At 48.1% G+C, this 23,586-nt stretch overlaps 2 protein-coding genes across 2 annotated transcripts in view; one reads left to right on the top strand and one right to left on the bottom strand.

Annotated features, from left to right (window-relative positions):
* Window positions 1–1,980: 1,980 nt before the first annotated feature.
* Window positions 1,981–23,586, top strand: part of TM9SF4 (transmembrane 9 superfamily member 4) — a 26,068-nt gene continuing 4,462 nt past the window's right edge. Inside the window, exons 1-14 of the mRNA XM_077832510.1 lie at window positions 1,981–2,038; window positions 12,551–12,664; window positions 14,893–14,992; window positions 15,598–15,766; window positions 15,858–15,984; window positions 17,814–17,937; window positions 18,931–19,049; window positions 19,262–19,373; window positions 20,004–20,074; window positions 20,569–20,701; window positions 21,354–21,435; window positions 21,525–21,600; window positions 22,120–22,203; window positions 23,089–23,264. Coding sequence (XP_077688636.1) covers window positions 2,018–2,038; window positions 12,551–12,664; window positions 14,893–14,992; window positions 15,598–15,766; window positions 15,858–15,984; window positions 17,814–17,937; window positions 18,931–19,049; window positions 19,262–19,373; window positions 20,004–20,074; window positions 20,569–20,701; window positions 21,354–21,435; window positions 21,525–21,600; window positions 22,120–22,203; window positions 23,089–23,264 — 1,508 coding nt within the window. The 5' untranslated portion in view covers window positions 1,981–2,017. The remainder of the gene's footprint in view (window positions 2,039–12,550; window positions 12,665–14,892; window positions 14,993–15,597; window positions 15,767–15,857; window positions 15,985–17,813; window positions 17,938–18,930; window positions 19,050–19,261; window positions 19,374–20,003; window positions 20,075–20,568; window positions 20,702–21,353; window positions 21,436–21,524; window positions 21,601–22,119; window positions 22,204–23,088; window positions 23,265–23,586) is intronic.
* The window catches only part of PLAGL2 (PLAG1 like zinc finger 2), a 26,098-nt gene continuing 20,003 nt past the window's right edge, over window positions 17,492–23,586 (bottom strand). Inside the window, exons 4-5 of the mRNA XM_077832512.1 lie at window positions 22,605–22,681; window positions 17,492–17,575 (exon numbers count right to left, since the gene is read on the bottom strand). Coding sequence (XP_077688638.1) covers window positions 17,552–17,575; window positions 22,605–22,681 — 101 coding nt within the window. The 3' untranslated portion in view covers window positions 17,492–17,551. The remainder of the gene's footprint in view (window positions 17,576–22,604; window positions 22,682–23,586) is intronic.

Genomic DNA, 23,586 nt, shown 5'->3' with positions numbered 1-23,586 from the left:
CATTGTATATGTGGAGCAGGTCCTCAAGGAATCAATTCTGAAGCACTTACAGGAGAGGAAAGTGATCAGGAACAGTCAGCATGGATTCACCAAGGGCAAGTCATGCCTGACTAATCTAATTGCCTTCTATGACGAGATAACTGGTTCTGTGGATGACGGGAAAGTAGTGGACATGTTATTCCTTGACTTTAGCAAAGCTTTTGACACGGTCTCCCACAGTATTCTTGCCAGCAAGTTAAAGTAGTATGGGCTGGATGAATGGACTATAAGGTGGATAGAAAGCTGACTAGATTGTCGGGCTCAACGGGTAGTGATCAATGGCTCCATGGCTAGTTGGCAGCTGGTATCAAGCGGAGTGCTCCTTGGGCCGGTTTTGTTCAATATCTTCATAAATGATCTGGAGGATGGTGTGGATTGCACCCTAAGCAAGTTTGCAGACGACACTAAACTGGGAGGAGAGGTAGATATGCTGGAGGGTAGGGATAGGATACAGAGGTACATAGACAAATTAAAGGATTAGGCCAAAAGAAATCTGATGAGGTTCAACAAGGACAAGTGCAGAGTCCTGCACTTAGGATGGAAGAATCCCATGCACCGCTACAGACTAGGGACTGAATGGCTAGGCAGCAGTTCTGCAGAAAAGGACCGAGGGGTTACAGTGGACAAGAAGCTGGATATGAGTCAACAGTGTGCCCTTGTTGCCAAGAAGGCCAGTGGCATTTTGGGATGTATAAGTAGGGGCATTGCCAGCAGATCGAGGGACGTGATTGTTCCTCTCTATTCGACATTGGTGAGGCCTCATCTGGAGTACTGTGTCCAGTTTTGGGCCCTACACTACAAGAAAGATGTGAAAAAATTGGAAAACGTCCAGTGGAGGGCAACAAAAATGATTAGGGGACTGGAATGCATGACTTATGAGGAGAGGCTGAGGGAACTGGGATTATTTTGTCTGCGGAAGAGAAGAATGAGGGGGGATTTGATATCTGCTTTCAACTACCTGAAAGGGGTCTCCAAAGAGGATGGCTCTAGACTGTTCTCAGTGGTAGCAGATGGCAGAACAAGGAGCAATGGTCTCAAGTTGCAATGGGGGAGGTTTAGGTTGGATATTAGAAAAAACTTTTTCACAAGGAGGGTGGTGAACCACTGGAATGCGTTACCTAGGGAGGTGGTGGAATCTCCTTCCGTAGAGGTTTTTAAGGCCGGGCTTGACAAAGCCCTGGCTGGGATGATTTAGTTGGGGATTGGTCCTGCTTTGAGCAGGGGGTTGGACTAGATGGCCTCCTGAGGTCCCTTCCAACCCTACTATTCAATGAAAGAAGGCCTGGTATTACCTGTTTCTAGCTACTGGTACGTACCCTGTCCTCCCTTGGCTAATAGAGGGAGAGACCTCGGGTTTCAGGGCACGGTCTCTTCCTTCTAGGATTTACCCCAACAGAGGTATCCAGTATTGCCAATGCCCACTGGTGCGGCTACCACCTCTCTGTCCAGCTGGGGGCCCATCAACCAGTGTAACAAGGGTGACAGATTGCTATCATTACGCTCCAGGGTTAACCACACAGGGCCGCGAACGGGAATATGTCACACTGGGCTCCCTGTACCCTCTGCTGCCCTCAGTATAGATGGCGCCGAGTGTTACAGACCCGCTCGCCGGGCCTGAGGCTGAGCCCTGCTGCCCTCAGTAAAGATGGCGCCGAGTGTTACACACCCGCTCGCCGGGCCTGAGGCCGAGCCCTGGTGCCCTCAGTAAAGATGGCGCCGCAGGCAGTCCTGTCCCCGGAGCTGGGCCCGCTGTCGGTAGCTAGGGCATGGGGCGAGGGAGCGTAGCCCCGCGGAGGCAGTGCCTATGCTCGGCCGGGGCCCGGCCTCGGTCTTTCTTCGCTCCGCCTGGAGGGTCCGGCCCAGATCCCGGCTGCCCGGAACCGGCTTCCTCCGCCCGTCGCCGTCTCCATGGTGATAAACTTTCCCAACCAACCACTAACTACTTCCGCTTACGTCTATCCCGACACGTGGATCCAAGATGGCGGCATCGGGGGCCACGGTAAGCGGAGCGGCGCGGACGGTGCCTGTCAGGGCTCGGTACCAGCCTCCCCGGGGCGTCAGCGGCCCCCGGCGGGCCCGAGCTCCGGGCCCGACCGCCCTGCCCCGCCCCGCGGCTTGTCCCGGCCTCTCCCTCCGGGGCCTGAGCTGGGCGGGGGCCGGGGCCCCGGGACAGCTGTGGCGGGGCGAGGGGGGAGTTTCGAGCCCTGGCTGGGGGGCAGGTGGGCGCCGGAGGCTCGGCGGGGGCGGGTCTTTCGCCGCCCGGGTGGGGCCTGAGGCTGCGGGGAGCCTGGGACCGGGCTGGCTGCTGGGCTCGGTACTGCCGGGGGCGGGGGGCCCATTGAGGCCCCGAGCTGAGTGGTGGTCGCGGGGGGGGGAGTATGCTGAGTTTCGAGACTTTGGGGGTTGCTTTGAGGGCCCGGGCAGGGCGTTGCTGAAGGAGAGAAGGTGCGGGCGCTGGGGCCCCGGGCTTGATCGGGGCACTGCTTTAATTCTGCGGCGCAACCCGGCTGCTTGCTGGGGAGTCACCGCTTCAGCAGCTCCCAGAACACTCCTCTCTCACAAGCGTCTCCTGAAATGAACCTAGCTGTCCGTGGGATTTGTCCCCTGAGTTGATCACACAGAGCAAGAGGCTCTAGCCCGAAATAACTGTTTTCCCTTGAATTCTGCTTCCTCTGAACTGTGGGGAAATAAACACCCTTCGCATGTGACACTGACTTGACCGATGCAAACTCTGCACAGGCCAGGCTTTAACTCAGGAAAGCCTGAAAAGCGTTAGGCCTTTTATGCTAGTTGGTAGCAGCACTTTCTCTAGCCCTCTTAGCTCTGTGGTTCCTGTTACAAGGAATAATCCTGAGTTTAGTAGAATCACAGAAGTTGTAGGTGGGATCAAACTCGTTACTTTGACTTGACTAGGAACAGTGGTCGTGTTCAGGTTGAGCTTAGTTAATAAGTGTTAGAGCCCAGCCTTGGGTCGGGCATTTGACTGGTCCAAAAATAATGACCAAGTATTGTCAAAAACAATCAAATATTTTAAAGCACTAAGTTATTAGAACAATAAAACAGAAAAAATAAGATTGTATGGTCTCCAACAGGCTTAGCCTTCATTAAATACTTATGACTAATTACAAAAAACAAGTTAGTTAACTGAATTATTTTAACTCAAAAATGCAGAACACAGTGAAATGAAGTCCTAAACAAAATGAAGGAATGGCATTGTAGTGCAATCAAAGAGGTAGGTAGGCCGGCAGGCAGGCTGCTGCCTGCATCCAGGCATTCTTTTTGGAATAGTTGACAGTATTTGATTATGGTCAAATAGGCGGTCAGTTGATCTATGACCAGTCAGTTGATTGGCTTGCTAAGCCTAACCCAACCTAAACTTTTCCTAGTCAGGACAAACCTTAAAGTTTAAGAGTAGCAGCCATGTTAGCCACAAGTCCTCCTTTTCTTAAAGTTTAAATCATCCTATCTTCCTACCCCTGCATGAGAGGGAGATGGGTGTGTTATGTTAAACAGGAAAGTTAGCATGGCTGTTGATGTCCTTATCACCTCCATTCACTAGCAGACTGCTTTGTGGAATGATTTCTCTGCTGCCCTGTTATTTTACATTTTATGCAAAAAGATTAGATTGTTGCTGTAAACATATTTCACAAAGGTGGCTTGTAGTTAAGAATTTTTGACCAAACATCCTTTTGTGTTTGTTTTTTCCCCGTTCTAAGACAGTGGTTCTCATATTTACTCTGCGGAGCTGCTTCTTTCTTAGTGATGAACTGTCACAGTCTTCAAGGAGTCTTCCTGCTTTTGTAATCCAGTCTGAGACCTTGTTTATTCTTTATGCATTAGACATGCATCTGATGAAGTGGGCTTTAGCCCATGAAAGCGTATGCTCTAAGGTGCCACAAGTACTCCTTGTTCTTCTGGTTTATTCTGCACTTCAAAAAATACATAAACCTCCCACTGTTCCACCACTACCAGCAGAGCTCCACAATTGATAGGAACAATTACAGAGCTAATGTAGGCAAGGCTCCTGTGTCTCTTTCCACTGTGGTGTCTAAACCTGCCCAGTGCAGATCTAGATGGCATAGTGGTAAAATGCTGATGCCCTGTCTACACGAGCATTACCACTGGCAGTAGTGAATTGGAGATTTCCCCCCAAAAGCTAATACAGATACAGGTTTCTAGTTATGGTTTCTAGAGCGGTTTTTGACCAATACATCTTTTTTTGAAGCCCCTCTTTGCCTTTCCTACTTTGTGTCGTAAGTGGTGCAGGCTGACACGAACATTGGAGGGGGTAATAAATACACTGGAGAACAAATCAAAAACACAAAGTAACTTGGAGACAATAGAGCAGTGTGGACAATTCCTAATTATTAGCTGTATAACTAACTTCCAGAGCTTCTAATCAGGTCAGGGTCCCATTGTACTGGGTGTTGTGCAAATATAAGACAGTCCCTGCCCAAAAGAACTTGCAAGCTAAAGCCCTGTACCTATGGACAGGAAATAAACAGATCAGCAATAAGACAGGAGGTGTGAGGATTGAGCCAACCAGCTATATGCATCACAAAGCAAAACTATTTTCATGTGTCCTCTAATACTCTTAATATTTTGTATGGAACCAAACATTTTAGCCGACTCAGGTCGGATTGGGAGGGAAGTGTCCATCAGACCAGGTGGTCCACAATATGAAAAGGTTGAACTGTTCTCGGTAATGGCAAAATTGAGAGTAGGACTCTTTTATGTAATCCACTTAACAGGAACATGAACTTAGGCCAAACACTTAGTGCCAGGTTTAATGGGGGATTATATTTGTGTGTCAAATATTAGTGCAAGTTGTAGTAATAAAACTAGATATGTATAGCCACCTTCCCTCCTTGGTTCCTGGAGGTCTTCATGAGCATTAGTTTATTACACCTCACAAAACATCCCAGGGATGTAGGCAGGTATGACAGATGTGGGAAAAGAAGTCCTTGAGAAATCCGGTGACCTGCCTGAGGTGTCACCGTCAGTCAGTGGCGGTGCTTTTTTCTATCACTTAGCGTCCTTTTGTGGAAGGATGCTCATACCGGTTCGGAGATATATATATATATATTGTGTGTGTGTGTGGCTTATACATGAACGACATCAACATACTTTGTGGATACAAGTGTTGGGGCAGTGATAGCTGGGAAGGGATGTGTGACGTGTTCTATGTCATGTTAGGGCCAGAGGATGCTATGGGAGATTGTTTAAAGATTCTTTGCATGGAAGTACTGGAATTTTCATCTATTTTGCTTCAGAAATCTATATTACCCTGTTTGTTCTTTCGCTGTGGAATTGTTCCTTTGCCCATTTAGAAGGCTGAGGCCTCTGGGCTCTTTCTTCGGTGTAACTTAAGTTGCTCAGAGGTGTGGAAAAGCCACCCCCCGGAGCGATATAAGTTACACCGGCCTAAGCACCTGTGTGGACAGCGCTGTGTTGGCGGGAGGAGCTCTTCTTCTACCGCAGCTCAGGGAGGTGGAGTAATTATGCCGACGACGGGAGAGTGCATAGAGCGTCTGCCCTAGCAGCAGAGCAGCTGTGTCACTGTAGCTATTCTAGTGTAGACTAGCCCTCTGTTTTGTGTAGAGGTGAGAGCACAGGAGGCTGTTCACAGCTCCCCAAGTGTCAAAGGGACAGTCTGCAAGCAGCGTGAATACAGCATTTGTCTCCTTGCCAAAGGCTTTCAGTGGCTCTACTGAGTGCATGTGAAAGCTGGTCAGAAATGTAATAAAGATGAGCTTGTCCACACAATTGCCAAGAATATCTAACAAGACTGCTTTAAAAACACTGGGACACACTACATAGGTTTCTCTTCTCTATTTTGCTGGCTTTTCTTCCAAACGTGGCTTTATGTGAGTTAAAAGGGGCCTGGCACTGCCCCTAGCATAGAGGCCGGAAAGATGCACACTAACTGAAAGAGCAGATCACACTGATGTTTTTCCCTTTTGTTGTGTATATGGTGTCAGTCACCACTGAGCTCCCCTCCCCCTCCATTTCCACCCTTTGAGTACACCTGTAATATTGTCACTGGGTTTGCAAGTGAACTTCGAAACTGTGGTCAGAAGGAAGTCCCAAAGCAAGCCCTGTGTAGAGCCTGTGATACGACTAATGTTACTGCCGTCTGAGGTTAGCCTGTGTGAATTATGGTCCTGGTCTTGGTGCTGTCCCCAGTAGACGCTGCTTGCTGGCAGTCTTGGCAGAGAGGCCACTGCTTTGAATGGGCTTTGAGACTGGCTTTTTCACCCCCCTGGAGATAGTCCCTCCAGATTAGGTTTGAGGCATGTTGGCAGACAGGCATGGAGAGAAGTTTGCAGTGTATTTGTTCTGTAGATAAACTGTGGAACTCAGTCTCTTGTGCTGGCATCTTCAGTGGCTGTAAATTCTCTCACACTGTGTGCATGCACTTTTTAAAATATAATAAAGACATCTAGTAAGCCCCTGTCTAGCCAAGACACAGGCGGGGGGCTCAGCTATAGACAAGTGTCTGTTTTGGAAAGCACTAACAGATTCACAGATTAACTGGTGGCTGTTCTTAATGACTTCATAAATTAGATTCATAACCGTCAGTGGAACTTCCTGCTGGAATTGTTTGCTCCATGTTAAGTTTGGTGATTATTCAGAAGGAACTTCTTGGAGAGAATTTGGTATGTGACTCTGCCTGATGCCGTTCAGTGCTGAGTTTCACACCTGGAAGAACGTCACTTGTCTGGTGGTATATTATTACATTGTGTAGTTGGGAGGACCTTGTTGACACACATCAGGAATTCCTGGTGGTGATGGGTTCACTTAGCCTCACAGCAATAAGGGAGTTCTCTCTCTGGTCTCTCTCAGTGAGATTTAACTTCCAGGTCTGCAGAAAAGCATAGAATTCCTGTGCAGCTCTCTGCTTGTGGAGAGATCTTAGAAGTAGCCTTGTTTGAAAGAAAGTGCTGTTGCTTTTTCTGTGCTTTCCTCTCCTCCAGATTTTGTTGTGCCTGTCCCTTTGATGGGTTTATCACAATGGAACGGGGACAGTCGTTCTTGTCTGGCTATCCAACTTCAGAGTGAATACTGCTGCTCTAGCTGCTTGTTTTCTCTCTCATTTGCGGCTTAGTGGTTTTGTGAGAAACTAAATAATGAAACTTAGGGCTTGTTTATACTACCACCCAGGATCGATCTAAGAGATGCAACTTCAGCTACATGAATAGTGTAGATGAAGTCATCGTGCTTAGATATACGTACCGCGGTGTCTTCACTGTGGTAAGTCAACAGCTGACACTCTCCCGTCGACTCTGCTTGCGCTTCTTGTTCTGGTGGAGTACCAGAGTTGACGGGAGAGTGCTCAATGGTTGATTTATCGTGTCTATACCAGATACAATAAATCGACCTCCGCTGGATCGATCGCTGCCCGCCAATCCACCGGGTAGGGTAGACAAGCCCTTCGTCAATTATGACTCTCGTGCTTAAAGGTTTTCTGTTGGGATCTGGAATTATGTAACTCCCTGGTACCACTTGTTGCCACATGGTGCAACTTCCCAGTACACCAATGGGATTTTCCATCACTAGAGTGATTTTTCTTTTTGAAATATACAATGGAGGTCTACTTTGATGTATCAATCAGAATGTCATGCAGATGTTTTAAGGCTCCTTTACATTGCCAAATTGGTGTAAAGGACAGTATGGCCTTATAAATGCTTACAGTGCTTTAATGATTAGAACTGGTCTAAATTTCCTATCAAAGTGCGCTCCATGAACTGTTTGCTACTGACTTTTCTGGTCAGTAGCCAATATAAATCGTGAGTTTGATTCCCCAGCCCTCGCTTGCTTTTCTGTTGCCTGTGATGTAACACTGAGCATATGGCTGCATATATTTGTTGACTAATAACTAGAAATAAAGAGTCAAACCTAGCTACATTACTATAATGCAAGGTGGTTTGGGGATTTCCTCCAATGCTCTCTACTCCCATTGTATTGTAGTTTAAATAAATTACCAAAATAATTGAAACCAGAGTGATTATATTGCATTATTTTTACAAAATATGCAGAATTTTAAAATATCGTGTACAGAATTTTAATTTTTTTTAGTGCAGAATTCCCCCAGGAGTAAAGTAAGCAGAGTTGTTTTTTTAAGGAGGCAGGACACAGTCCTACAACCTTTTACTCATTTAGCTTCCGAAGAAACCTAAAGGAGTCTCACATGTGGAGGAACTGCTGGGCTAGGCCTTGGAGTTGAGCAAATCGGTTGGCACATGTCCATATTGTTGCAGCTATGTTTCTTTTTTGTCTCAAAACAAGGAAGCAGACCTGCAAATGTGAAAGCAAAGGTCCTGATACCAGCATTAACTCCTTCCATTGTACATGCTGCATGTTGTTGTTCATTGGACAGCTATGCCAGGAATCTAAACTGGAGAATTCCGTAAAACCCCACCTGTCTCCCTCCTCCTCTTTGTCCTCTCGGCTTTACCTTCAAGGCCTTGCACAATCTCATCTCTGCCTGTTCTGTACCTTTGCTCTTGTTCTCGCCTCCCAATCCTCTCTCCTTAAGGTTCTCTGTATCTGCAGCTCTCAGCTTCACACCACCTTTCTGGCTGGCCCTTGCACCTGGAACAGTCTCCTTCTGTCAAATGTCCACTGAAGACCTGCTGCTTCCTCAAATCCTTTCTGTCATGCCTCCAGGCCTGCTCATTTCCTGAGCCACACCCTTGTTTTATCCAATTGCATTGTAAGCTCCTCAGGGCAAGGTTTGCACCTTACTCTGTTTTGTAAAGTGCAGGGTACGTTTCTGACACTATATAAACGTTAAGTGCAGTGGCTGTGACAGAGCTGGCAGCTGTGTGATGTAGAGCAAGGGTGATTTCTCCTCTTAGCGTTTTATCCACCTATGAGACCTTTTTCATCTTAATGGCACCAAACCAGGGTTCATGCAGAGGCTTACATTATAAAGCGTTTATACTCTAGATTATTGGATTTGGGGAATATTAGTAAAGCTGTAATCTTGTGTTGCAGTTGAATGAATATGGGAAATCGGAGAACACCCCTGTATTTATTTGTTGTTGTGACAGGGTGTCTGTCCATTGCTTTGCTGTGCATCTCTGTTCAAGGTCCTTTCTGTTGACTCATGCTGGCAGCCAGAGCAGGTGGGGCCTATTAGCTCCAAGGGTACAGAAGGCAGAGGGGAAATAGAGCCAGGTACAGAGGGGCTCTGTAGTGGAACATAGGAATAGCTAATTTCAGGAGGAAGCTTAGCCTGAGGTTTGTTACTTAAACTAATTATAAAGAAAACTCTGGGAAGGGGTAAGTATTTAGAGTGTGCTTACAGATATTGTAGTGCTTTATCATAGACTCACAGTTTGGGATAGATGTCCTCACTCGTCCTCCTTGTTGTGGGACTGTGCTTTGTCATGGTTGATGGGCAGTTGTGAATTTCCAGAGGCGAGCATCTTCTCCTCACTGCTCTGCACTGTGTCCACTGCCTCTGGCCAAAGAGGTCTGACTTGCATTAGTTTCCTCGAGCCTGCCAATACAGCTTTTGTTGGACAGAGGCGGTGCGTAGCCTCTACAAGATACTCCATCTTCAGAAGCAGGCGTGTCCTTCCTCCACATACTCCCAGACCCTACTCACCCACCCCAGCAGCTAAACTCTGTCCCAGACTGTGATCCACCAGTGCAGCTTCTTCCCCTTTTCCTCGTCTAGCCCCATGTCATTTGGCCAGCCTGTTCCCTCTTTTTTCTATTTTCTCCGCTCTCTTCCTGTTCTCTCTTGTGCTTCCTTTCACCACTTTCCCCTAGCCTCTGCCTATAGACATCGTGACCCCAGCAGAGTGACATGGACTTTGCTGCTTCTATAGGGAAACTGCACAGGAAAGTGTTGACCATAGATTTGTCTTCACTGCACTGTTAGCTCGAGGTATAACTTGAATGTTGCCCCAAACCTGACCCCATCCCTACACAAATCTCTAGCTTGAGTTAAGTGGTGCTTTAAACTCCAGGTAGTGGACCCATTAAGAGGCATGGGTTGATGCTTGAGTTTGCAATGTAGGGGAGGATGCAGCTACAGGTTATTCTCCTGAGGGCATTCTGTGAAGAAGAAAAAATTCTGCACCAAAAAAATAAAAATTTTGCGCACAGTATTTTAAAATTCTGCAAAATTTTATTTGCCAAACAGCATGGCATTGGGGAGCACAAGCCATGGGCTGCACAGAGGTGGGAGATCACTGTGTAGCTCCTCCCCGGGACACGGACTCAGTGGTGAGGCTGCACCCAACCCAGACATCGCGCAAGGACCGGGCTGCCCCAGAAATACTTCAGGGCCATGCCAGGTGCACCAGGTGTGAGCAGGCAGGCTCAGCAAGGCAGGATCCATGTGTGGAGGGACGTAGTGTGGGGGTGATCCAGGTGCGGGATGAGACTGTCCTGTGTGTGGGGCAGTCTGGGTGCAGGCAGCTTAATGGGGGATCTGGGTATAGGGGGGATCTGGATGCACAGGGGCTTGATGGGGGGGGTTCTGGGTGCAACAGTAATAGGACTCTGCAGGGGGGTCCAGGTGAAGATGGTTGGGGCTCAGTGCGGAGGAGGTCTGGGTGTGTGGGGATAGAGCTTGGCAGGGGGGTCGGGGTATGGAGGGTTCAGTGGGGGGGGTCCAGGTGCTGGGTTAGTGGGCTCAGTGGGGTGGGGATCCAGGTGCAGCTGGTTGGGGCTCAGTGGGGGTGGGGATCCAAGCACAGGTGACTCATTGGGGTGGTCTAGGTGCAGGGGGATTGGGGCTCATCGAGGGGTTCTGAGTGCGGGGGCGGGAACTGAAGCTTGGTGGGAGGGTCTGTGTAGAGGGGGTCTGGATGCACAGGAGTTGGGCAGATGGGGGAGCAGCTCCCTGTACAGCGATTTTTTTCCCCCTCCCCTGCAGCTGAGGAGCAATGGGTAAAGGAAGCTTGGGGGGAGGGAGTTTGCAGAACTTCCTGCAGCTGGGGGAGAAATCTGTGGGTGGATCTGACCTGGCCCTGGATGCTGTGCAGGAGAAGAGGAAGTCCAATCAGACTAGCAGCTGAGCCCAGCTCTGGGTAGGAGCCACCCCCCGGGTTTTACCCTGTCCTGCCCCATAGCAATTTACCTCTCTGCCAACTGCCCTGGGCACCTGAAACTGTAGGCGCTGACTTCCCTTCTGCCCGATGGGTGCTCGACCCCCACCTCTTCCTGCCCATGCACTGCCCTCGCCCCACCCCCATTCCACCCCTTCCCCAAAGTCCCTGCCCCACCCCGCCTTTTCCCACCCCAGTCCCGCCCCTGCCCTGCCTCTTTGCCTCCTTCCCTGAGTGTGCCACGTCCCCGCTCCTCCCTCTCCCTCCTGGAAAGTCCTAAGCGCTGCCAAACAGCTGTTAGGCGCCGGGGAGGCAGGCAGTGCTGGGAGGAGCGGGGACGCGGCATGCTCGGGGCGGGGGGGTGGAGAAGGAGGTGAGAAAGGGGGAGCTTGGCTGCCGGTCGGTGCAGAGCACCCGCTAATTTTTCCCTGTGGGTGCCCCAGCCCCAGAGCACCCACAGAGTCAGTGCCTATGCCTGAAACATACTGCTGGGGAGGGTCACATGACCACTGTTGTGGCTTCCCTTTGCTTCCCCATCAGAAAGTCATTTTTCTGCGGGGAAGCAAAGAAATCTGCAGGGGACATGCATTCTGTGCATGCGCAGTGGTGCAGAATTCTCCCAGGAGTAAGGTTACAGCTGGAGTTAGCACCATTCATGAGCTGCTAATCAAATTGCTGTGTGCAATTCTCACGTGTTGAGTGAGAATGATGTTTTGGAGTGTGGCTGCTCTTATTTGAGCTAATTGTTGCAGGGAAGATAAGTCCTGTGAACAGCAGCCCAGAGGTTGCTGCTGGAGAATTACTGAAGTGCAGTCCTGGCTAGTGCCGGGTCTAATATCCTGCTCTATAGCGAAACATGGAGTTACCAGGGTGAAGAATAATGTGTATTGTACTTGTATCAGCCTGGGGATTGTTACACACCTATCAGATTATGTAGTGTGCAGCAAGAATGTAAAAGTGGGGGGAGGTTTCAGATACAGCATGCCATGGAAAGACGTCTTTGTTGGGAGTGGAATGAGAAAAATGGTGATGAGATCATCAAGTGTCCATGGTCAACTGCTTCAGAGTTCTTGTTATCCTAGATCTGTAGCACTTTGCAGTTCTGGTCTATAGTGTATTCCACCTAAGAAATTTGAAGCACTTCATGAATATTAATTGAGCTTCACAACATGCGCCTGAGGTAGGTAGACAGGCAAATATTATCCCTATTTTAAAGATGGAAAAACAGAGGTGGAAAGTGATTTGCCAAGAGTCACAAAGTCAGGAATAGAACCCAGTTCTTCTGACTTGGTTGTACTTGAATTGCTAGACCATGCAGCCTTTATAAATGTCATTAGCGGACTGGGGATTTCTTGTCCACTATGTCACCTTTCTTCCATCGGGTTTTGCTCTGATCTGTGTCCCCCAGGTGGTGCAGCCGTGATATCTCTTTTCCTTTTCAGGAAAGGCCGATATGTTTGCTGATGCTGCTTGCACTCTTTCATGAGACAAGCTCCTTCTATGTACCAGGTGTAGCTCCAATCAACTTCCACCAGAAGGATCCCGTAGAAATCAAGGTAGGATGGATTTCACAGGAACAAAAATGGCAAGAGGGAACACATTTATTTATAGCACAGTAGCCAAGTTGGACTACCAAAGTCAAGCTTTGGAATCTTGCCTCTAAAATTCAGTGCTCATGTAAAATGTCAGTAAAAAGGGGCTTCTGGACCATACCTGTCGTCGTCCTCCTCCTCCTCCTCATCCCCCCCTCAAAGTCCCAACTTATTTTTTTATTCTCTTCAGTTTCTCTCTTGGCCACCCATTTCTTCTCTCAGGTATTTCTTTGAACCATGCAAACAGCTGCACCAGAAACCCTGCAGACGTCGCTCTGCTTGGCACAAGAGATTTCCCAGCAGCATTGGTTACAAAGTGAAAGTAATCAAAACTTCTCTGTCTCCAATATTGTGCATGATATATTCATGAGGTAACTGAGTGAAACTGTCTTCAGGGCAGTACTTGGGCTATAAGCAAAGCGTGAAGTGGCTGTGTCCTGAAGATGATGGGATAAAGCCAAGGATAGAACGAAACACTTTCAAGTTGTTGGTTCAAGTCAGTTCTCACGAGCTCTCTCCCCATGCCAGGAATAAACTGAAATCCACAATATGCCCCCACATCCTTCCTCCAGACTTCAAACGCCCACGAAGATGGCAAAGGTTGCCGACACTCCCACACAATGTTATTAATATCCAACTCTGGAACTGCGTCTATCCTGCTGGGAGAGAGTTCAGACTTGCTTTCTAGACAGAAACAGTCCTAAAGCCATTTATTTATTTATTCTAAAGCTGTGGGCTAAATTGCTTACAAGGCATCCAGAAAAGTAGATGTCTGTGGGGATGTTGGGGTTGTCTAATCATATACCAAGCACAGTGCAACTCACTTTCTGGTCACAAATCCCCTGACCCAAGCTATTTTAAGCGAACAAGGCTAGCTCGGGGCTACAGTAAAATCACAAAGTAGCCTCAGGAGGAATTGGATTGGAATAGCAACTCTCAAAAGGATTTCAAAAGCTACATGTGTCCTCCAGCAGTGAGACCGGTTGGCAAATCCTCCTGTACGTTTCCATAAGTGAGGTTGGCTTCAGTTACAAACAGCTCCTGTTTGTCAGAACAGATGTGCCCTTTATACTGGATCTCTGCACCTCAGTTGTGCCCTACATTTTTGTGGATGCCTACCAGCAGTATTCAGTTTTGTCAGTATCTGTTGTCTTCAGAAGCAGCTTCTGCTCAACTCTTCATATAGGATTGAGGACGTGACTAGGGCCTGGTCTATATTACAAACTTTTGTCAGCACAACTGTGTTGGTCAGGTGCACAGAGGGTGATCTCTGACCACAACTGTGAGTAAAAGCATCCACTGTAGAAACAGTTATTCCCGCAAAAGTGCAATTTTGCTTGGATGAGCTTCCTCCACCCTGGGAGTGCTCTGCCAGGATAGTTATACTGGCAAAGCGCACCTTGTGTAGAGCTGGCCTAGGATTTTTCCAAAGGCAACGACAGTGGTCACACCAAACCATTTTCACAAACTTGTGACCCATTCATGTGCTTCAGAAAATAGGCATGGGAGAGATTCAAGAGGACTGTAGTTATAGGGGAGTGACATATTGGGCACATCTGCGTCAGGTATTTCTTTGCTACTTAAAGATGGGGCTGCTGCAGCAGGTACGGCACATAGAACTATTAATAGGCTGCAGAGGTGAAGAAGTCTGGACTTAACCATAACTTCCATTTCCCCTTTCCTAGAACAGGGCTCCAAATAAAGACTTGGAACTAATGTATCTGGGTATCTGCGTGTCTTGTGAAGAAGACAGTTGCATGGTAAAATTTGAGAGGGATACCTTTCTATTATACACAGTGGAGTTCACTCCCCCACTGCTGCCCAACCAGCCCCTTACAAAATTTCATACTCAGTTCTGGCTCTCTGGTGCCCTAGTTAACTTTGTGATCGTTCCTATGCTTAAGAGAATTGCTCCACTAAGCCTGATGTAGCTGGTGGAGTTGGTAACCTTACAGACTTCAGTTACTGGAGCAGGTTTTTCCTACGCTTAGTGGATTAGTTGTGTGGTGGTGGTGGGAAGGGCAGTTCAGATTGGCTTTCCCCCCACTGAGACTATCTTAGAAAGTGTGTTTCCCTTTGAAATTGGTCTTCTGAATGAGACTTCAACTTCCAACTGATGTAGGGAGCATAGGAAATGGTCTGAGTTTTTAGCGGGTCACAGAGGGGAAGATAACAGCTGCTTCTTTCTTCAGGCTGTGAAGCTCACCAGTTCACGAACCCAGCTGCCATATGAGTACTATTCATTGCCTTTCTGCCAACCCAACAAGATAACGTACAAGGCTGAGAATCTGGGTACGTACCCATCACACAGCATGCTCTCTGTATGTAAATATGTTGCTGTCTAGGCCCGTGCAATCTCATAGGTTGAGCAATAGCAGCACCTGTACTTGGAACGCAGTAATATTTGCAGCCCTACCTCTTGCATGGTCTGGGTGTGAGTGACTCCAATGTGTGCATTTTAAGTGGGAGAAATAATTGCAAATGCAGCCTGTGATAACCTGTGAATTAAAAGAGGGGAGGCGCTCTCCAGTGTACCATGCTCTTCTTGCTAGTTGATTAGAGGCAGCAGCAGGAAGCTGGAATTCCCAGTTAGCCAAGAAGTGATGGGAAACGCTTCTTTGATGGACCTACAGAAATAAGAACCCGCCAATGTACTTGGTGCTTCAGACAAACAAGACAAGATCCTTGCTCCAAACTGTTCTTTCGCATCTCTTTCCATACAGTTGGCATCTGCTGTAACCTCTCCAGCTTCCATAAGACTCTGCTGTTCACACTGTAACTCACTGAAGTTGCCCTCATTGCTCCATGATAAACAGCATGCTAGAAACCCGATGGCAGAATCAGTGTTGCTTGATAATGGTATCCCTCACTCCTCCCATTGTGTCTCTGTTTCCCAGGTGAGGTTCTGCGGGGGGACCGGATAGTAAACACGCCATTCCAGGTCTTCATGAACATAGAGAAGAAATGTGAGGTTCTGTGCAACTTTCCCAACAAGCCAGTCACCCTGACAATGGAACAGAGCAAGCTGATTGCAGAGCGTATCCGGGAGGATTACTATATCCATCTGTGAGTTGCCACCGAATCTCGCTATGACAGGGTTGGGTTGGAATCGCTGCGCTGTGGGCTGGTTTGATTTGAAAATGTTGTGTATTTTCAGTATTGCTGATAACTTGCCTGTGGCCACACGGCTGGAGTTCTATTCGAATCGTGAGGAGGAGGAGAAGAAGGAAAAAGATGTGCAGTTTGAGCATGGATACAGGCTTGGTTTCATGGACAGTAATAAGGTAACCTATGCTTGAAGCTTCCTGTATAAAGCCTCTGTGGGATCCCTGAAAAAGCCTGTTCTGGAGAACCTTGTGGGCCTCCTTCAAAAAGTATAAAGTGCACCATGATGTTAGATGCTGCCACCAGCTGCGAGGTCTGGAACTGCTGCTGAATGGCCGTATGCAGGACGGAAATATGGTATTTTAGATCCTCAGGCCTAGGCGATGTCTTCACTTAAACCACTACAGCAGCATAGTTGCCATGCCGCTGGAGCGCTTCAAGGTAGACACTCACCACAGGGATGGGAGGGTTTCTCCTGTCGCTGGAGTTAATCCACCTCCCAAAGAGGCAGTAGCTAGGTCGATGGAAGAATTGTTCTGTCAACCTAGCGCTGTCTACACTGTCAGCTTCGGTACATCCCTCGGGGATGTGGATTTTTCACACCCCAGAGCAAAGTAGCTGAATCAGTCTAATTTTCTAGTGTAGACCGGCCCTGAGGGAATGGAAAAAGGAGTTAGAGAAATGGTGTGGCCTATTGATTAGGGGACTGGGAGCCAGGGCTCCTGGGATTCATACGTAGCTCTGCCACTGATTCACCAGATGACTGTGAGAATGCTTTGGGTGTCAGTGTCCCCCTCTGTAAAGTGGTGGTAGTTACTTCCCAGGAGTGCTGTGAGGATTATCTAACGCTTGTAACTTGCTTTGAGCTCCTTGTATAAATGCCACTGAGTATTTCTCACAGTATTTTTATTAACAAAAGGAACTGGCTGGAATACAATCATGGAGAGTGTATTAATTCAGTTTAGAGAGCAAAAATCAGAATTCACTTGAGTAAAATCCAGTGTGACGCAAACAAATATGCTTAAGGAGGTGGGTAAAGGGCATATAATAGTAGGGAAAATAAAAAGACATTGGTCAAGTTATAAGAACAGCCACCTGGCTACTTTGTGGAGATTTCAGACTTGTGTGCGGTTGTAGGTGTAGTTTGCAAGCACAGTTACCATTATTGCATTGCATTTGCAGTGATTGCATGTGCCAATAGCCAGCTATGTGCCTGACTCGTCGTTTGTTCGTGCGCATGCTGTAATTGTGTGTGCAGTTGCACATGCGCTTCTGATCACTGGGAACCTTTAAGCTCTTGTGGATGAGGGAAGCCTTCTGTGCTTTTATGGAGCTGCTGTGCTTTGCCCATATACGATCGGGGATGCAGTTGCCTTGAAGAAGCATGTGACAGCCAGGACCCCTTGCAGTATATGTATTTGGTGTACTACAGAAACATTTCAGAGTAACAGCCGTGTTAGTCTGTATTCGCAAAAAGAAAAGGAGTACTTGAGGCACCTTAGAGACTAACCAATATTCTCTGTGTATATATAAAGTCTGCTGCAGTTTCCACGGTATGTATCTGATGAAGTGAGCTGTAGCTCACGAAAGCTCATGCTCAAATAAATTGGTTAGTCTCTAAGGTGCCACAAGTACTCCTTTTCTTTTTACAGAAACATTGTAGAGCAGTAAGTTCAAAGGAGCACCTCTTGCTAGTGGAGTCGTACCATGCAAAATGCTGTTGAATGGTTGGCTGGGTTCTGCCCCTTAGAAGATCGCTGGTCGCCTGATCTGAAATGGAGTGAAACATGGTCGTTCTTATTCTGATCAAAAGCCTGAGATAGTTACTGAGAAGAGAGATCCTGTTCCTTCTCTCTGAGAGTGCAGCCTTGCTGCGTAGCCCAGATTATCTGAAGCTGTTGGAGTCCTTAACCTTCTGGGGAATGTGCAGCTGTTGCCCCAGGTGTTGTCCATTTCTCCCTTGGGCCACTAACACTTCTTTTTTTTTTTTAATGTCAATCTGTTTTAGTTCTACCTGCACAACCACCTCTCCTTCATCCTTTACTACCACAGAGAGGAGGTGGAGGAGAATCAGGAGCCCACCTACAGGGTTGTGCGGTTTGAAGTGATTCCCCAGAGCATTAAACTTGAAGGTAAATTATGTAGTCTACCCTGGCCTGTAAGGATGGCAGCAGAGCTCCCTACAGTCACTGCCACCTGCATTGCAGGTCCAAAAAGGAACCTAAATCCCAGGTGGCAAGTTCCAGTTGAAAAGCAGACTTGGACATTGGACTGAGGGATTTTGAAATATGCCCCAGTAAATAAAAGCACCTGCTCTGATACAAAAGCAGTGGGACATGTGCTTGAAACTGAAATGAACCACATGAGAAAACTGATCAAAGGAAATATAATTTTGCATAATTAACCTGTGCAACTCATTGCCATCAGCTTTCACTGAGGCTAACAAGGTTCAAAAAGACAGCAGACATAGACATTTATATGGATAAGGAGAACGTCCATGGCTACACTGGATGGAATTTTAAAAAATTTCTTAGATGGTATATAAGTCCACCTTTTTCAGGGCACGAGCAACCTCTTGCTGTTGGGGGTTGGAATGAAACTCTATGGGTTCTGTTATCCTATGCACCTTCCGAAGCAGCGTCAGATATCAGACCCTGTTGGAGACAGGGGATGGAAGTAAATGGACCTTGGTCTGATCTAGTATGCTAATTCTTATGATCCTGCTACCTCCCTGGGCATGGGAGGAGGTGGGGGGTTGATGGGTCTTCAGTGTTTCTGGTGGAGCTGAGGATCCACCTGCTTATTTCTCTTCCAAATGCCTGTCTTATGAGGCTCTGTCTCTATAGCCTCCATCCCTCCAGCTAAGGAGGGGCCTAGCCAGGGTTCCTTTCAGGGTGTATGAATGCTGGTCATTTATTGGGTGAAAGGATAGCTTTTGAACAATGCAGAGCTGCGCTCAGCCACCAAGGAAGGGAACTTGCTGTCCCCTCAGTGCATTCTGCTCTCTTTGGTAAGAACAAGACTGTGCCTTAGATGTCTGGGGGAAGCTTGATTGCCCTTCCCTTTGTGTTGCGGAGGGAAATGCTAATGTGGTACATACAATGTGTGGATGTTTTCTCCTGTAGATCTGAAGGCAGATGAGAAGGGCACTTGTATACTGCCTGAAGCTGCAGGCTCAGCCCCTCAGGAGATAGATCCCACTAAGAAGAACCAGCTGCTCTTCACCTACTCTGTCCACTGGGAGGTGAGGGAGTAAGGAGGGACGTGGCTGACCTGTACCCTGGGATGAGGGAGGACCATGTGCTGGGCTCCAGAAAGAAAAGTGCCATGGGTGTCCGTGTTGCAGACAGGGGAGTAATGAATGGTGCGCGGGTACAGTGTGATGAGTGAGTAGGGGGAGCTGATGGCTTTTGGGGTGTCTTATCAGTTTCCGAACATGCTGTTCTGTTCCTCCAGGAGAGTGACATTAAATGGGCTTCTCGCTGGGACACCTACCTGACCATGAGTGATGTGCAGATCCACTGGTTTTCCATCATTAATTCAGTCGTGGTTGTCTTTTTCCTTTCAGGTGAGTGAGACCTTGGGGTGGGGGGTTAATCTCCCCATTGCTAGCCACTGGGGGTCAGGAACTTGTTTTAAACATCAGGGCAGGTCTGAATTCCCAAATAGGAGCAGTAAATAAAAAGTATTGCCAAGGGTCAGTTTGTGTAAAACTCCCACCCCAGGCAGCTCCTTTTGGAGTCAGCCCTTGGCTCTTGTTTCTTGTATGGTCCAACTGGACTTTGTGGTGGAGGAGTCCATTCACGCTTTGACTTCTGCCACGCACCGTGCTCACGAGTATTGGTGTGCAACTTTCTCTGCCCCTTTGAGTTCCACAGCTTAGTAGGGAGACTGGGAACAAACCTGGAAAGACAACATGGCCTTGTTTGTGCATCAATACTATTCTTTGCCCTGAGGGCTTGATCCTGTGCTCACTAAAGGGCAATGGCAAAGCTCCAGTTGACAGTGGTGCAGGAGTAGGCTCTGGGAGAGCAGCTGCGTTGCCTAAGTCATGTCGCTTGGGACCACGCATAGAAGGAATGAGCCAAGGAACTATGAGTCTGAGTTGTGCTTCTGTAGCATCTGGGAGAGTAGCAAGGCAGGGTTACTTGGGAGCCTTATAACAATGTCTCATTCACTCTGGGTTTGTGTGTTTTAGGTATTCTCAGCATGATCATTATCCGCACTCTCAGGAAGGACATTGCCAACTACAACAAGGAAGATGACATTGTATGAAATGTATCTGTTCTCCTGGGGGGGGAGCTGTGTAAAACCAGAACATGTGGGAAGGGGCCCTTCTCTGAAGACTCGATGCATTTCCCCCACCCCCACTTTGTTAGAAGCACTATTGAAGGTGGGAGGGGCCTCTCTGTAATAAACTGATGGGGAGGATCGGATGGTTAGGTGAGCTACTGGTGCATTCAGCAGCTGAGCTGCTCAGCCAAGCTGCTGGGGGATCACTACCACTGACTTGATTAAACTCTTCCAGACTTACTGAGTAAGTAATTAGCTCAGTAAACACATGTCCTGGTATGTGACAGTCCAGATCTAAAGCTGTGTTTAGAGACCTTCAGTTTAAAACCCAAAAAGAATGCAGGATCTCTTGTCAGAATGATGGACTTCCTGAAAGGGAATTGGTGTTGGGAGAGTGTGACATCCCGAAGGAGCCTGTGTTTCCATTTGGGTGATAAAATCTTAATGCCCCTTTTCTGGTTTTGCTACAGGAAGATACAATGGAGGAATCTGGTTGGAAACTTGTGCATGGAGATGTCTTCAGGCCTCCACAATATCCCATGATTCTCAGCTCGCTACTGGGCTCTGGAATTCAACTCTTTTGCATGATCTTGATAGTTATCTGTGAGTATCACCACTGGGTTTGAGCAGCCTTAACAGGAGGGGAAAGAGAATTATCTGACTTATATAGGCCTGATCACCGGCAGAGTTTCAGCAGCTGGTGGTACTTGCCCTTGTCTTGGTTTGAGCCTCTTCATTTGCTGGCGCTGTCCTGTTTCAGGACAGATTCAGACTACAGAGCCATACTCAGTAGTTCCAGGTTTCTAGGTGCCTTTCCCTAAGGAAAGAACCCATATTTTTCTATGTAGTGTCAGCTGGTTTTGAGTGGTTTGGACACTGGGGTCCACCTGTGATCTGAGAGCTCTGTGTTGGGCTGGCTGGTGGGGTTGTGGGCAGACTCTAAAAGGTAAAGCACACACTGTCTTCCTGAGCTGCACCTGTTAACGTAGTTAGAAACACTAAGAGGTTTGACATGTATTGCTCCTATTTGAGACCAAAGCCTTGGTGCTGCTTGGAAGGGTCTTAACTCCCTCCTTGTCTCTGGTCACCAGAGGCTGTTGGTCTCAGGTATGACCTGAGAAAACAAGTTCTGTGTGGGAGGTGAAGCGATCCCAGGCTGCTGGATTCTCCATGGTGCGAACCGGGGCTCCTCTAGTTAGTGTTCGCTAGAGCACGTCCATCGGTTGCCACCTTTCTCTTGTGTTTTGCTTTGCAGTTGTTGCCATGTTGGGGATGCTGTCACCTTCTAGCCGGGGCGCCCTGATGACTACAGCCTGCTTTCTCTTCATGTTCATGGGGTAGGTGTGTCTCCTGCCCTTATGCTGGGATGCTGTTGCCTGTCAGGTAATGGGAGATAAACTGGCTTCTCTCCTGTTTTCCATCCCAGGGTTTTTGGTGGGTTCTCCGCTGGCCGTCTTTATCGGACGCTGAAAGGCCACAGATGGAAGAAAGGGGCCTTCTGTGTAAGTGACTCTTGGAGTCTCTTTGCCATGTTTTCCTAAGGCAGAATACACTTGTTGCTTTTGGTAGCTGTTAAGAATCCTGCTGTAGGCATTGCTGGGCAGGTGGGCATTGGCCAGCTGTATCATATAGAGAGAAGCTGGGTATGGGGCTGGGGTCCTGGCAGCTCTGTGCGGGTAAATCCTGGCAAGAAAGAGGTCTTTTGGGTATGGATCACAATAAAGCAGAAGGGCATGGGGGTAGGATCTCAGGCATGCGTGAAGCAGAGGGGTGTTTTTTCTGCACCTAATTTACCCCAGTGATGGGCGCATTAAGATCACCTGGGGCAGTGATGACCAAACTTTTTGTCTTGTGCTCATGCCCCCGCCCCCTTTTATTGGTAATGGAATGTGTCCACACACACCCAGGCCAGGAGGGGTAGGAGGATGCCTCCGGGAGGGCATGCCCCACAGTTTGGGGACCAGTGACCTGGGGGATAATGAGCTCCGACTCTCTCTTTTAACATGTGCTCTTTCCCACAGACGGCAACCCTGTACCCTGGTGTAGTCTTCGGTATCTGCTTTGTCCTGAACTGTTTCATATGGGGGAAGCACTCCTCTGGAGCGGTATGTACCCACTTCTCCTTGCAAACCTGGCTGGGTAGGGTGCTCATAGGGTTCCTGGGAGGGCACTTAATCTCTGGGTTCCTCTAGTTTATGGAGGTGTCTGCAGTCAAGAGCTGGGCCTGTAATGGTGAGTGTTTAAAGCAGGTTTAGGCTGGTGGGGTCTGGAATGCTGTTTAAGGGAAGTGTTCCAGCTGCAAATGCCCTGGTGAAGGGACTCCCCTTGGCTGTGCCCGTTGGGAGAGCGACAGTCTGACAAGCAAACACACAAAGGCAGGAACAGTTTAAAAAAGCAAATAAGTGCATGTTGAAAAGGACCTTCCTGCACACCCTGAGGTGTTTTGAAGCTGTCCCTGGACACAGGTGGGATGTGAAGAGGACTCCAGGGAGAGGTAAAAGAATACCTGAACCTCAGGCAGGGTGGAGCCCAGACCAGCTGCATTTCCAGCTGTAGCTAAGATGCTGCAGGGGAGGTTGTTACCTGTGGGAAGATGAGAGAATGAGAGATTAGATAAAACTGGCTGCTGTGGGACACAGCCTCTTGGATTTAGGTTCTAATTGCTCTGTCCTGTATGGTCAGTACTGAGTTGCTGTCTAAAAATGGCCAGAGCCTGAGTTCCTCCAGGATTCAGAGGGACTGGGGGTATCAGGATCTTCAGTTGTGGGGGAATCCATGCTCCCAGAAACAGAGCTAATTTAAAGCCAGAGTGAATGGTGGAACCTAAAGCATTCCCAGGATGTGACAAGGAGCCACCTCTGGTCCCTCACTGACATCCTGTGGTTGGTTGGTGAGCTGGACTTTGAAAAGCCTCATCTGATTGTTGGCACTGGTGAATTTAGTGGGTAGAATTGCTAGGACCCTAGTGGTGATGCTTGCTATGGTTCCAGGTTCCTTTCCCCACCATGCTGGCCCTGCTCTGCATGTGGTTCGGTATCTCCTTGCCCTTGGTCTACCTGGGATACTATTTTGGATTTCGCAAACAGCCATATGATAATCCTGTGCGGACCAATCAGATTCCAAGGCAGATCCCGGAGCAGAGGTGGTACATGAACAGATTCGTTGGGTGAGTTGCAAATGTGTAGTAAATCTGGTAGTTTATTAGACTCCAAGTCCCTCTGCCCACTGTACAAGGCAGCCATCTGGTGGTCTCTGGACATCACAGGTGAATTGTAGGTGTGTGGGCTGCCCCTCCCACTGCACCCCACTTTACTCATTGAAACATTGTGCTGCTTAGAGAAATAGTAAATGTACCCTGGTCTGTAGCTTAGTACCTCCTAACCACCTACCTAATGAGATTTATGAAGGCCAAGAAAGCAGGGATTGCTCATTTTAATTAATTGTGAGAGACTTATTCCAGCAGTATCCTTTGACCCTAAGTGTATCTG

The sequence above is a fragment of the Eretmochelys imbricata genome, chromosome 13 (genome assembly GCF_965152235.1).
Source record: "Eretmochelys imbricata isolate rEreImb1 chromosome 13, rEreImb1.hap1, whole genome shotgun sequence".
NCBI lineage: Eukaryota > Metazoa > Chordata > Testudines > Cheloniidae > Eretmochelys > Eretmochelys imbricata.
This window is presented reverse-complemented; position numbering and strand designations above follow the sequence as displayed.